Source organism: Lynx canadensis, chromosome A1, assembly GCF_007474595.2.
Source record: "Lynx canadensis isolate LIC74 chromosome A1, mLynCan4.pri.v2, whole genome shotgun sequence".
Lineage (NCBI taxonomy): Eukaryota > Metazoa > Chordata > Mammalia > Carnivora > Felidae > Lynx > Lynx canadensis.
The window spans coordinates 135,285,188-135,299,569 of record NC_044303.2 but is presented as its reverse complement, the minus strand read 5'-3'; the positions used below and the strand labels follow the sequence as shown (position 1 = coordinate 135,299,569).

At 42.6% G+C, this 14,382-nt stretch overlaps 1 protein-coding gene across 4 annotated transcripts in view; it reads right to left on the bottom strand.

Moving 5' to 3' along the window:
• Positions 1–4,211: 4,211 nt before the first annotated feature.
• The window catches only part of PIK3R1 (phosphoinositide-3-kinase regulatory subunit 1), an 85,951-nt gene continuing 75,780 nt past the window's right edge, over positions 4,212–14,382 (bottom strand). For 3 of the 4 annotated variants that reach the window (XM_030322287.1, XM_030322298.1, XM_030322296.1), the window contains 9 exons: positions 13,094–13,196; positions 12,277–12,375; positions 11,997–12,177; positions 11,661–11,786; positions 10,800–10,942; positions 10,420–10,596; positions 10,257–10,325; positions 9,442–9,612; positions 4,212–8,519 (listed from right to left, as the gene is read on the bottom strand). In XM_030322287.1, the coding sequence (XP_030178147.1) occupies positions 8,330–8,519; positions 9,442–9,612; positions 10,257–10,325; positions 10,420–10,596; positions 10,800–10,942; positions 11,661–11,786; positions 11,997–12,177; positions 12,277–12,375; positions 13,094–13,196 (1,259 nt within the window). In that variant the 3' untranslated portion in view covers positions 4,212–8,329. The other variant, XM_030322291.1, reaches the window with a different exon arrangement.

The window sequence follows — 14,382 nt, the reverse complement described above, 5'->3', positions numbered from 1 at the left end:
GCAAGGCTCTTGGATGGGTTATGCAGCCCCTGATGTGTTTTGGTAAGGTTCTCTGGTCAGGCAGGCTGAAGACTGTATACACCAGAAAGACGGTATATGAATTAATTTTTCTGCCTAGTGCAGTGGGAGGAGGAAGTCCAAGGCCACTAAAACTCTTTGTGGTCTTGATTTACGTTGACCTATGCCCCTCGATCCCAATCACAACCCTGACTTTGCTCTGAGGGTGATCAGCTTAACTTGCCTATCTCCTGGCTTGAATGATGCTGGATTATACAGCCTCCAGATGTTCTCATCAGCTCTTCCTTTCAGATGGGGCTGAGGGTCATGCTCTTCAGTGGATGGGGCTATGACTTAGCCTTTCTGCCTCGGCATAGGCAGACCAGACTTCAGAGCTGGTGAGACCTCTTGTTTGAGAACTCTAATCAGGCAGACTTGCACCCTGTCGAGTACCTTGGTCAGACTACACTCCTGGCTTGGTTTTGCAAAACTGCTGGTTGGGAATGACTACTTGGGCTCTACTGGTAGGAATCTGGTCTGCCAACATCCAAGTGCTGGTTGATGGAATCCCCTCCCCTTTTCTCTGTTATGATTAGATTCCCAGTGTTTACGTCCTGTAGAATCCCCTGTGATCCCTATGGGACAGAACCCGAATAGCGGCTCTCAAGAACTGCCCCCAGTGCTGCAGGGCTGGATGTCACCCCTGGGCTCTCTTTTTCCACTGGAAGACCTGTAGGCTCAGGGGAGATCTCTTGACATGCTGTGGCACTGGCCTAGGGGAAGGGCACTGTGGTCAGAAGGTAGCTGTTCCTCTTACCCTGGTAATGCAGTCTATCTTGTTCTCTGCGGTACTTGGGGTGCTTTAGCATTCTAGGATTCTTTCAGTGCTGTTTTGTTCATGAATAGTTGTTAGTTGTGACGGGGAGCAAAATCAGGAATGACATATGTCCCGATCTTGGTTATGTCACTTGCTGATAATAGCATTTCACACCTGTTAGAATAGTAATCTCATTGTGATTTTGACTTATTTCCCTAATGATTGGTGATATTGACCACCTTTTCATGTGCCTTCAGTCATTCATTTGTCTTCTTAGAAAAAAATTTCTATTCAGGTCCTCTGCCTATCTTTAAATTGGATTATTTGGGTTCTTTTTGCTATTAAGTTTTATGAGTTCTTTACATATTTTGGACATTAATCCATTCCTTCTCATATACATAGATTGCAAACATTTTCTCCTATTCTGGAAATTGTCTTTTCACTTGGTTGATAGTTTCCTTTGCTATGAAGAAGCTTTTTAGTTTGACGTAGTCCCATGTTTATTTTTTACTTCGTTGCTTGCGCTTTAGATGTCCTATCCAAAAATGTATTGCCAAGACCCATGTCAGGCAGCTTTTTCCTGTTTTCTTCTAGATGTTTCATGGCCTCCAGTCTTACATGTAAGTCTTTATAAAATTCTTATTTTTAGGCAGACTTTAAGGGAGAAGTTCAGAAGAAAAGTTTTTAATGTGTTGAGACGGTGTCAGTTACAACATGACTGTAGTCTTGGCACGTCCTAGAGGATTTGGTAGGCCACGTTCTCTGACTCAGTGCTTCATGCTTTGGAGAGTCGGTGTCATTTCCCAGTATGCTCACCTTCACATTATTGAGAACTTAACTTCCTACTTGGAGTCACCTGAAGTGTAACCTTAAGACTTCAGGTAAATGGACCCAAATTTTGCTAATGCATTCTTGGCCATGGTCACTGGCAACACAAGGGGCCAGTTCTCAATAAACTTCAGTGATCTGCAGTCACCATTTATGTTGTGGGTTAACGGAAAACCAGGGGATTGAATAGTCTCAGTCTACTAAATCACACCACAGGCTCTGGGGCTCCTTCTAGAGCCTATTTATTTATTTATTTTTTTTTTCAACGTTTATTTATTTATTTTTGGGACAGAGAGAGACAGAGCATGAACGGGGGAGGGGCAGAGAGAGAGGGAGACACAGAATCGGAAACAGGCTCCAGGCTCTGAGCCATCAGCCCAGAGCCCGACGCGGGGCTCGAACTCACGGGCCGCGAGATCGTGACCTGGCTGAAGTCGGACGCTTAACCGACTGCGCCACCCAGGCGCCCCCTAGAGCCTATTTAGACTCACAACTTTATTTTACAGATAAGGAGTTAGAGGCCTACACAGGTGAACTGAGTTGACCAAGTTCCCACAGCTAATTAAAGACCGAAGACAAGACTAGATCTCCTAAACTGAAAATCAGTCTATTTTCTGTATAGACCCTATGCTATGAATGTAAACTATATCATAAAGTAAAAATATGTTTCTGTCACTCAATAATAGTAGTGGCTTCTAATGAAAATACTGGTAGTACTATTTCGACAATCAGGTGATGTTAACTAGTGATTCTCACACTTGAGTTTGCATTAAAGTCAGAGAACTGGGGCACCTGGGTGGCTCTATCGGTTAAGCGCCCACCTTTGGCTCAGGTCATCATCTCATGGTTCCTGAGTTCAAGCTGTATGTTGGGCCCTGCGCTGACAGCTCAAAGCCTGGAGCCTGCTTAGGATTCTGTGTCTCCTTCGCTCTCTGCCCCTCCCCCACTCGCACTCTTTCTCTGTTTCTCAAAAATAAACATTGAAAAAAACCTTTTTTAAATTGGAGAACTTGTGGAAAAAGGTTGCTGGGCCTACTCTCCGTTAGTAGTTTGAGGGTGAGAACCTCGAATTTGCACTTGGGACAGGTTTCCAAGTAGTGCTGATGATAATGCTGTTGGTCAGGAACCTCTGGTGGAAAGCAAATCTTTGCCGTTTCCTGCCATTCGTTACTGGTCCCTTGTGCACTGTCCACCAGTGGAAACCACATCTTCAGCGCCTCATCAGGAAGAGTGACCCGTAAACTTTTCTTTGAACTTCCTAGCATTTCCCATTGGAAGGCTGTGACAGCGTGAAGAACTTTGGCTTGAGTCACACGGCTTAGTGTTCCACTCTGCTCTAATTGTTACATGATTGGAGTAAATCATGTAACATGTCTCCTTCAGTTTCTGATCGTAGGATGGAAAGCTTGTCTTCAAACTCACAATTGTGGAAGGATTATATGAGATGATGCATATACAGTATTGAATGGAACTTACATGGTTTATCAATCAAATGTCAGCCAGGAAAAAAAAATTACAGCTGTGATAGGAAGAATTGAATGACGAGAATAGGTTACTCACATGGTGGAAGGTCTCAGAAACCAGACAGGTGGGGGTGAGAGAATCCTGAGGACTAGCAATAGCCGATAGCTGCCACCACCCCTGGGGCCAGACTAAAAATGGCAGGAGGCACTGAGGCTCTATGTAACTCAGAAGCCAGAGGCTTCTTCTGAGAGGCAGAGCATCCTGGGGCCCCTCAAACCTTGGTCGGGAGGGTTGATCTGGCAAGAGTTAGTGCCGTGGGAGGACTCAGGACCTAGAAGCCAGATGACAAAAGACCCTGGGAATGTAGTTCTCTGGGATATGGAACCGAGCAGGGGAAAAGCAGGAAGGGAATCAGAGTTCCTGCCATACTCTGTTAGTCATTGTTGCCATGACTGTATTTACGTGCCCTTCTCATTTCCATTACTAGACCACGCCTCCATGTCCAGGACCCTTGCTGTGCCTACATGGTGAATGAGTGCCATATACATGCAAAGTGGCATCGCTGTAAATTCACTCAGCAATAAAAACAAATAGGAAAGGTATTGCAGATTAAGAATGGTCTGTATGTATTCACTAGATGCTACAATGAGAAACCTCACTCTGGAGTGCAGCTTTGCTCCCTAAGCCTCACGCCACATCCTGTGTCACACTTAGGCTTGTTGAACAGTGCCTCAGGCTGTCCTTGTCCTGTGGGTGTTCAATATATGCAGACTGCAGAATAGAGACAAAACCAGCAGGCGTAACAAAGTGGGATGGATGGATGGGGAAAGAATTGAGGGACAGTGGCCATTATAGCAAGAACATGCTTTGCAATGATATCACATCACCTAGAGGTATCTTCTTTTCATCATTGAGAATATGGTGAAACTACGCCAGTAACACTAACCTATCATTCCTGTGAAGTGGTGTCTTGCGATAATGTGGTAATAGGATAAAAACGGAGGTGGGAAGCCCTGGGAACAGCAGTGACATTTGTTAACCAGAAGAGCAAGAGAGCAATTTTAGAAACGCTTCTTAGGTGATCACTGAAACTTCAAACCATAACTTCAGTTTCAAAACAACCTTTATTCTGTTTGAAGACCTAATACAATGCATCAAAGCAACTTAAAACAACAAGACATAGCTCCATTGAATCTATAGCTTGAACAAAATGTCAAGGAGGCACACTCCCCCCGCCCCCCCCACCCCCGTTGCCTTGTAAAGGCAAAATTACAACTGACCATGACATCCTCCCTCTCGTCAAAAGACCAACTTTATTTTAACAATGTCATATAAACAGATTTGTAAAAACATTGAACAGATCGTAGCTTTAAAAAATACACACATATAAATGAGTTTTTTTTGTTTTGCTTTTTTTTTTTAATTTTTTTTCTTTTTTTTTTTTTTTCTTTTTTTTAATAGCAGCATCCTGGGCAGCTAATGCTATCTCATGGTGACAAGTTTAACCTTAAGTTGAATAGTGTTTCCAATGAACCCAATTCTGTTCCCTTGCTACTCATAATACTAATATTTTATACAACTAGATTTTTAAAAAGTGGGAATTTGGTATTTTCAAACTTTGTCCCATGTGAGGCATTGTGCTTTAAACTGCCCCTTTCTTAAAAGGCCCTGAACTCAGATTTCAGGGTCTGTTCTCCAACTACTTGGATACCATGCATAGCAAAAGCACAGGTGTTAAAACCAGCAGAGTTTTTCTCCCATTAAGGAACATCAGTAGGACTCCCAAACACGTCACTAGTTCATAACCAGCTATATGACAAAGCAATTGATTCCCCACAGTGACAGCTCACATAAACACATTGTGACTCGACACACCGAAAATGAGGATTTCCAAGTTAAGTGAGTCATCCAGACCAGCTCCCCCAAAGGAGTAACTTTTAAAAGCAGAAAAAAAGCCAAAGAATTATGAACTTCTCACTTCACTTGCAAAGTTTTCACCTTTTTAAGACAAAGCAACTTCAAAGGAAAAAAAAACAACAAACCACCCATACACATACACAAGAATTGTACTAGACATTTGCTTGTTATGTACTTGAACTCGACGACTGTGGATCTGTTGTGGCTGAAAGGTGTACTGGAAACAGTCCATGCACATATACATATATACATATATCAAGGGCCGTGAACTTGTCAGATGTTGCAAACACATGCTTTTTGCCTTTTCACACGGTTCTGAATTTTCTTCCGTGTGTACGATCAGGTCCCGGTGCTCCCACTTGTACAGCCCTATCCCAGCCTCTCTGCAGCTAGCTTAGCGTCTGGCTTTTATCTTTAGGATGCTACACTGGGTGGGGAGAATCAATGCATGCATAAAAGCATGTTATCAGGAATGCCTCTGCTGTATCCATTCATACTCACGAGCCACTCAGTGTTATTAGGAGAAGACTGAACGCAAAGAGCCCTTCTGCTCAAACATCTATAAGGACGAATGTGGTGGGTATGCCACACGCAATTAAAAAGGCGTTTGGCAGAGATGTAACATCACAGATCTAGTGAGTTACGACATAACAGGGAATGATGAATCCTGCCTCTGCTGTTCAAAGAGAAACTTTCCTCTTGCATTTATGTTTGCGAAACGCAAAAATAAGGCAGGTGCCTGAATACCATGCCACCTCGCCAGAGTGTTGAACCAGAAACATTTAACAAAACTTGGCATGAAACATTCCATCTTCAATCTTGTATTTCAGATAGTAAATGAAAATTCTACCTAACAGCATACGTGGATGTGCTATCAAAAAAACCCCACCAAAATGCTAGTTGATAAACCACTCTTAATTAGTCGTCAGACTTGTGTGTGAAGGGGAAGGGTGTTTTTAAAGTTGACACTTACAGACTACACCCAGGGGGATCCTCAGTTGTGTGATGAGAGGGAGGCGGTCAGATCAGTACAGTCAAGTGTGAAGGCTGACAGTCTGGCCGTAAGACTGACTATTGCTCTTGGTATGGATAGCATCATAGCATCATGTAAAGAAGAAAAAAATACATTCTACAGTTGATGAAGTCAGCGGCTAGACTGATTATTTTCAGAAGAATTTTTAAAAGGAACAACACTGAAAACCAAAACAAAAACCCCTCCCCAGTGTCAGAAAGCAAGCTGTGGCTGAACCACTCCCGGGAAAGGAAAACTGTGATTTTTTTAAGATCCTGTTTGACCCTACCCGGAAAGGGACCGTCACACTGATCCTGTGCTGCTCCCCCAACAAATGGACAGTTTCCGTGGAACAGAATGGACTTTGCGTATGTCAGTCAGGGAGAGAGACCTCTCCCTCTTGCCCAGAATTGGAAAGAACACTCTAAAACCTCTTCCTTTCCCCACAGTGACGTGTAACACACACAGTGACTCTGATGAATGAGAAGCACTGTCAGGATTCCTGAAGCGGCCAGGACCTTAACGAGCTCGACACAGCCCAACGCGGTAACTGTGAGGATCCTGTTTATTTGCTTTATGATCTCAATTGAATGGAAAGCTAGGAAAATAACACATGGGCGGATTGAAAATAGTTTTTCAGATCATGCTTCTTCCAAAATGAAGGTTTATGGTTGCAATGGGTAGTCTAACGTTGGAGAGACACATGGTCTAAATGCAGCGATGATACCTTGAAAACAGTGGTCCAAACAAAGGCGGACAGTGCCCCAGGAGGCTCCCTTTCTTCCTAAGAACTAGATGCTCTGACCTGCTCCATGGCGTTAGCGTTCCAGTAGGTCTTGTACTTGTAATTAATGTGTAATAACTCGCAGATCCAAGTGGGAAAAGAGTGAAGTAGTTACTCATTTCTCTGTAATCAGGAGAAAGTGCAAACCATCCTAGCCCTCCCTCCCCCCACCTGTACATCCCTTTGCTACCTCTCCCCCCCACCCCCACCCCAGATTCAAGAAGTTCACAATTCTTAATGAAGCACACATTACCTGGTACCGTATTTTAAGAGTTTTGAAACAACATTGTTGAACTCAGCAATACTTTGTCATATTCATATATCTTTCTCTTTTTTTTATTGAATAAAGCAGCTTTGAAGCTTATCAGGCACTGCCCAACAAAACATTTAGTCCACAAAAATCTGTTATGAACTTTTTAACCTTGGGCTAACAGCCAAGTACTCTGTACAAGAAAAAGTGTAAAATAATTCATAGTTTTAATTCTGAAGCCATTTTTGTTTTTTTTCTTTTTTTTTTTTTTTTTACTGGCATCCTGTACACATTTCTTCTTTAAAAAAAAAAAAAATCACAAAATGAATATTAACAAAAAAAAAATTAGGGACAATAATATTTTCAGGCAACAAAAATTGGGATGGGGTAAGCTTATTCTGAAGGTACATTTAAAACTGAGAACAATGAAAATTAAGAATTGCATAGCACTGTGAATTTAGTCTTCAGGAAAACAAAACAGAAGCTATTTGGTATTGATACAAATCCATCTATTTGATAGTTAGTCATCCATTGTTATGTACATATTTTATATAATGAATGTCCTTTAAAGTCCGGTTTTCCAAGCTCCATTTTTCTGTTGGCGTGGTGGTTTTTAAAGTTTAAAGGAAACACTTTCTGGCATTCAGCTACACCAGAATTTCCTCTGAACGTACGTGAGCGGACGTTCTCCCAAAACGTCTCTGGTGAGCCGAAGTGCCTTTCTGCTACATACCGTTCATTTGTTAGAAAATGAAATAATCCACAGTGCGATGTGTCTGGGTCCACCGTGCACAGCCCATACCCAGGCTGAAGCAGCCTGGCTCGAGCGTCCCCAGGCCAGGGCTCTTGAGCCCGTCCACCCTCTGGTCTACAAGGTCCCAACTTTGAGCTGGTAAAGCTTCAAAAAGCATTAACAAGCACCATGGTTAAAGGCCTCTTTGTCCCTGCACGCAGAGATTTTTGCATTTCTTTTTCTCTTTGTGTCGTGTGTCCTTGTGGCTTTAAATTAAACCAAAAAATAAAAAATAAAAAAAAAAAAATTTAAAAAAAAGGACAAGGACTCCAGAAACGTGTGGTCCTGGCACAGTGCTAGGCTGCGTATCTTCCCCTCTACTTTTTTGTCGAAAGCTCGAGTCCCATCTGAAGGCAGATGGCTGCATTTCCTCAGCTCAATTACAGGTCAGGCTGGAGAGGAGCCCTGTGCTTTCCAGAGGCCTCGGGGTGGTTGAGCTCCAGGAGAAGGATCAGAGGACAAGTGCTTCATCGCCTCTGCTGTGCATATACCGGGTAGGCTAGTGTGACGTTGAGGGAGTCGTTGTGCTGCACGAGGGAGGTGTGTTGGTAATGTAGCACCAGCTCTTTCAGGGAGCTGTACAGGTTATAGGGCTCGGCAAAGCCATAGCCAGTTGCCGTTTTGTTGATGACACAGTGCTTCACTTCGCCATCCACCCTGCAGAGGACAGAGAGAGAGAACAGGGTTTTCAGAAAAGGGTCCTCGTGAAAAAGTACCCTCTGCGGGCCTTGCTCCAGGAAGGGAACACTCCCGGGGGAGCTACGGGCTTGGGCTGCTACCTCAGCTTCCCTGAGCCACTGTATTCTCATCTTGAAGGTGGCAGACGTGTCACAGGGTGACTTTGAGAAACGAGATCGGGTAGAGGACACGCGCACTACCATCACCGACAGCCCTGCCATGCGAGCAGGGCTCTACGGTTAGCACAGGCGTGAACTGCATTCTTGCAGACCAGCCTCTCACGTTGCATTTATCCTCAACTCTCTCCCTCCTGTTCAGTAGGAATATTTCTCCGGTTAAATGGAGGGAGATGGCTGGGTGCAATTTTCAGAACCTTTCCTTCCCAGAGGACACTCGCTTTTCTTAACTCATAGTGATCCGAAACTTAGTGTTCATAGTATTCCCCAAACACATGGGACATAAAAGGAAAACGCGCCACATGCCAGAAAGCTCTTCTCTTGGGTACACTGATCTCAAGGCCAATGACCTCTCTCTCTAGCTGTTGGGCCCCGTTCCTGGTGCAGACTTGACCTGCGGGTGGAGCTCTCTTGTGAATTCCCTCATATTCTAATGCCATTAACCTTGGGAAGTAAAACAAAAAACCCCCCGTGTTGCTACTTCCTTTTTAAAGATGAGAAGATCGAGACTGCTCATGATGAGATGAAGTAGTTGGTGAACTGAGACCCAAACCCCAGTCTTTGAACTCAACAGCAGGTTTCTATGCTTCTGCCTAGACCTGAAAAATGTTGTATCTTTTTTACTTCCTACTCTAGGTTATGGCACTGTGAGGTTCTTCGAAGCTTGGTTGGCTGAATGAATGAAACACGTCTGCAGCTGTCTGACAGGAGAGAAAGATACGTACACTACCGAGCAGGCATAGCAGCCCTGTTTACTGCTTTCCCGGACCAGGAAGGTGCCATCTCGCTTCCCCCGGAGTAGGTTTTCAGCCTTGTTTCTGTTGCTGCTGCCGACATTCCATGTCTTCTCGTCGTGGTGCGGCAAATCCTCATCATCCTCCACCAGCGAGTATTGGCTAAGGAGGCAGGAGAGAAAGGTTGGACATGAAGCCCTGGGAGAGGTCACCTCTCCCACCGAGCCCGTCAGGCCAGCCACCGCGGCTCTGACTCAGGCGGCACTTGGCCGTGGAGCTCAGCCTTCCATGTGACCGCCCTGGACAAAGAGCCCCAGTAGTAAGAGTCTTCCTCTTTGTAAGTCAGGAGCTACATGTGCGCAGCTGGGCAGAGGGGAAGGTATCAAACGATCCTGTTTGTCCAGTTCAGATCAGGAAACCGACTGACTAGGAGGACTGCCAGTTTCTCATGTAATTCAAACAAAACCCAGCCTTAAGCTTTAGAGATACACTGAACAGAATTGTGTCCTTTTTTTTCCTCCCGACTGTTCCAGAAACCCACTGGGGATTTTTACAGGTTTGGGGCCTTCCTTCTAGACAGAGTCACTCAATTGCACTGTGGGTAAAAACTAACTCTGCATCCTTCACTAAACTTTCCTTTTTTGTAACATTCTGGATAATGCGATGTGGTTTACAGAAGATGTTCCAAACTCCGTGAAGTTCCTCCCTTGGTCTGCAAACAAAGCAAGTCACGAGTTCTCTTACCGTGAAGACCCCCCCACCCCCGCCAGCCCCCGGGAAGCCTCCCACCTACGGTGAGTACTCACTCTTCGGTGTTCTCATTGCCCAGCCACTCGTTCAGCTTCTTCTGCCGAACACCTTTCTGAGTCAACCACCTGGAAGACAGAAAAGGAAAATGCATTAATCATGGATCCTTGGTTTGGGCAACGGCCGGTCATTTGCTCCCAGGGTTCTGCCTCAAGGACTTACATCAAGTATTGGTCTCTTGTCTTTCTCAGCTGAATGAGGTCTGGTTTAATGCTGTTCATGCGCTTGTCAATCTCCCGATACTCAGCTGCCTGTTTCTTCAAGTCCTCCTCCAGTCGTCTTCTACTGTCCACAATTTCGCTGATGCGAGACTTCAACTTTTCATAATTATGCATAATCCTATAGGCAAGAGTAAGGCATCGGTCATGACCTGCTTCACCACAATGGTTTCCCACAGCTTATAGAAAGTCAGAAAGAATGCTTTCTCGTGCTGCCATTTTTAAAAATTATTCAAAGGGCAGAAAGCAAGATCATCTTTCAACAGTTCTGGAGGATTTGCATTATTATCTTGAGCACAGGGACAACCCTCATGGTTCACCAACCTTTGTATTTCTTTCTCATTGCCTTCCCGTTTAAATTTTTCTATGTATTCTTTGCTGTACCGTTCTTGGCTTTGGCACTGCTCTTCAAATATTTTTATGGTTTCATTAAATGCTTCAATAGCTGTTCTTTTCATCTGGATTTCCTACAACACAATGTTTAATAAGACAATGTCATACCTTTCACAGAACGGATAATTTGTTATTGTGAGACACTGCCGGGACATTTGATGGTATTCCTGTCTAGCATGGAAGGGACTGTGTTAGCAAGGAAGGCCTCTAATTCATAAAACCCATTAAAATAGTATCACAGAAGCACACATTTCCTTTGGGAATTTTCCCAGTCTATGAAAGCAGACTGCCTAACAATTTCCTATAGTTTTCATTTTAAAAGCCATTCCCCTTTATCAGCAATTTAAGGAATCCATGTTGCCTTCTACTCCCTCTGGTGGTTCTAGATACATCATAGCCTAGAGAAGATTACCTCTCCAGGAAAACATTGTCATAAATGGAGCTTCTATACTTTTTTTTATTAAAGGGCATCAAAAAGTTAAATCTTCATTTTGGAGGTCAGACAAGTTTGTGGAACTTTGAGTTGTTACGTCAAATCCACTTGAAACTCCCAGCGACCTCTGCAATTATCATCACGAGAACTTCTCATTCTGACACTTACGAGCTTCATTTAAAAGGTTTATTAGAGATGCTATGAATATTAAACAATGATCTGCAAATACATGATCTTTCTCCACACTTGATGAGCAAAACCTCAACTTTACTTTCTTTTTCCTAAACCGAACTGACACATGTTCGATTCTAGTAACTAAGAGTTCTGAGATTTTAATTTGATTTTAGCAAAAAACTCACCTGGGAAGTACGGGTATAATCTTCATATAATCTATCATATTCCCGACTTTTTTCTTGAAATTGAGTGTTATATTCATGTAATTTTTTCCCTACAGCTTCAATATTATCTTCTTTGACAACTTGATCCTGGAAGAATGAGAGATGGGAAGAGAGAAAACTTCAGTTCATCGGCTATGCAGTCCAGTAACTGGCCATTCTCAAACTGTAATTTTGTGACCACAGGTATAAAGTTTTTGAAATTTTATTACATGCAATTCACCTGCTTCACAATGTTTTCTAAAGATTTGAAAGTGTCTTGTCTAAACATTGTAATGTGAGCATTTCAGTTTTGAATACCTGTTGGTATTTGGATACTGGATAAAGTAATTTCACGTCCAGTTTGGGATTATACTGAGCTAGGGACTCATTCCGGTAGTGGTTTATTAGTTCAACCACAGAGTTGAAGGTTAGTGGGTCAGAGAAGCCATATTTCCCATCTCGGTGAAATATTTTGATTAACTTGTTATTTCCTCCTTTCCTGTAAACACAAAATAAAGGGCATTATTACAATCTTCTTTAGAAATGTGTTCCAGTGTCTACTTACACACCTCAAGCGTTGCTATGTTCCCGGACTCACCTTAGTGTAAGAGTATAATCACCATGCATTTTAGTAGATGCGTCTCGTACCAAAAAGGTCCCATCAGCTGTATCTCGAAGTTTTTCATTCACTTCTTCCCTGAAACGAAAAGGACACAGGACAAAGCTCACCTTGAGGATTTTAAAACAGGCTTCATTTTTAGAGTTTTAGCTTCACAGCAAAATTAAGCACCAACTATGTAGAGAGCCTCTATCTCCCCACCCCTTTGTTAAGTGCATTTTCTGATTATATGTATTGTTTATATAGAAATGTAATAAATTTCATCTCATTACAAACTGGGAGCTGAAAGAAAAAAAAAACAAAACAAAAAACCTTTCATTACTGGTCTATCAGTGGTCCAAACACACTAATCACTGGCCAATGAGCTCACAAAGTCATGATCCTGAAAAGGACTCCTTTCTCCCCTTCAGAAAAAAAAAAAAAAAAAAAAAAAAAACTACGAATAAACAGGCCTTTTTCATATGTACAAGATACTAACATTAATTCTTACACTTCTGCCTAACAGAAAGCGACCCTGGACCCTCCCTTAAGGCGGTGGGCCACCTCACCCTGGTGCTTTCCTGACCTCTCTGTCAATAATGAAACTTCTCGAGTATTTAATTTCCTGTGGCATCCAGCACCCAACAGTTCCCCAGTGCTCAGGGACTTCTCTGGTCTTCTTTGGAAGACAACCAACTATGCTTCATGCTTATGTTGGAGGATATCCTAAAAATGGAACTCAGCAAGCTGGTGTGTTTCTTTCTCTAAAACCAGAGCTCTGTCTCTAGCGAAAACTCCAGAGTTTGTGGAGCCTTACCTTGAGATATCTCCCCAGTACCATTCAGCATCTTGTAAGGACATATTGTTATTCATACCGTTGTTGGCTACAGTAGTGGGTTTGGGTGGTTTAGGAGGCAATGCTGTAGATTAAAGAGAAACAAAAAGTTGTTTGCGATCCCAACTACGGTGGAAGGTTGCAAAGAGAACCAAGTTTCTTTACAATACTATGAAATACAGCAGTAATTCACAACTCCATGAAACATGATCGTTTGCTTTAAAAAAAAAAAAAGCATCTCTCAGAGCATGGATCAAAAAGAAAAGGAAGTGAAAAAGAGCGAACGGCTTAGAGATGAACAAATAAACCCGGCTGGCCATGTGAGTGTATTTCAGAGTAAATCCTGAGTCCCGGCATTCTGCTTCTAGGCTCTAGTTATATTAAAGTTTCAGGCCTGATCAAATCCATCTAAAATAGGAAACCATGAACATATGAGCAGGAGGAATCACATGGGTTGGCTTTAATTTCCTCCTCTTATTTAATTATAAAAGACAAATTTGGTTTCTGTCCTCCACAAATGCTGTTGCTGTAAGAAAAAAGCTCATCTACAGCAATATGTTTTAAGAGGAGGAATTGGGTTTCTCTAATCTTAGTATTTCAGGCCCTCTTTTGCCAAAAGCCACTTTAAGAAACTCATCTGTGACCTAAATCTCTTTAGCATTCATGTTAATATTCTAGTGGATAGATTGTGCTCTATATGCCAAGACTGATTAAAAACCATATCCCTCTTCCTCAATGTCAAGTGTTTCTGAATTTCTTAATTGGGAGCAGGGCTAATACGGGAAGAAAATTTGGGAAGCAAAATAAGGCTAGGATTTGTAAGTGAAGTCTAAGTCGTTAAGTTTTAAAGGACAGTATTTCATGCAAAAATTATTTCAGGAGTCTATCAAGAACATTGTATAAGGACTAGGATGAAATAAGGGCAAGCCAACTCCTTTTCTCAATATAGTGTCTCAATATAAGAGTAGGCAAAGTCTCAGCGTCTGATTTAGAATAGTTTCAGGTCACCTACAACTGAGTTGTAATCACTGCTACATTCTACACGCCTTCTAAAGTACCAAGTGTTATCACTGCAAAGTACCACTGTTTCCATCCACTGTCAAAAGAGAAAAGCAGCACAAAGGACGCATCATTTTAATTAAAGGAACAGTATGAAAGATACACAACAATACAACACAAATACCAAAGGACCTCGATTAACAAAAGACACCAGTGAAAAACTGGAATTCAATTCATATCTATTCAAGTAAGAAAAAAAACCATTTACCAAC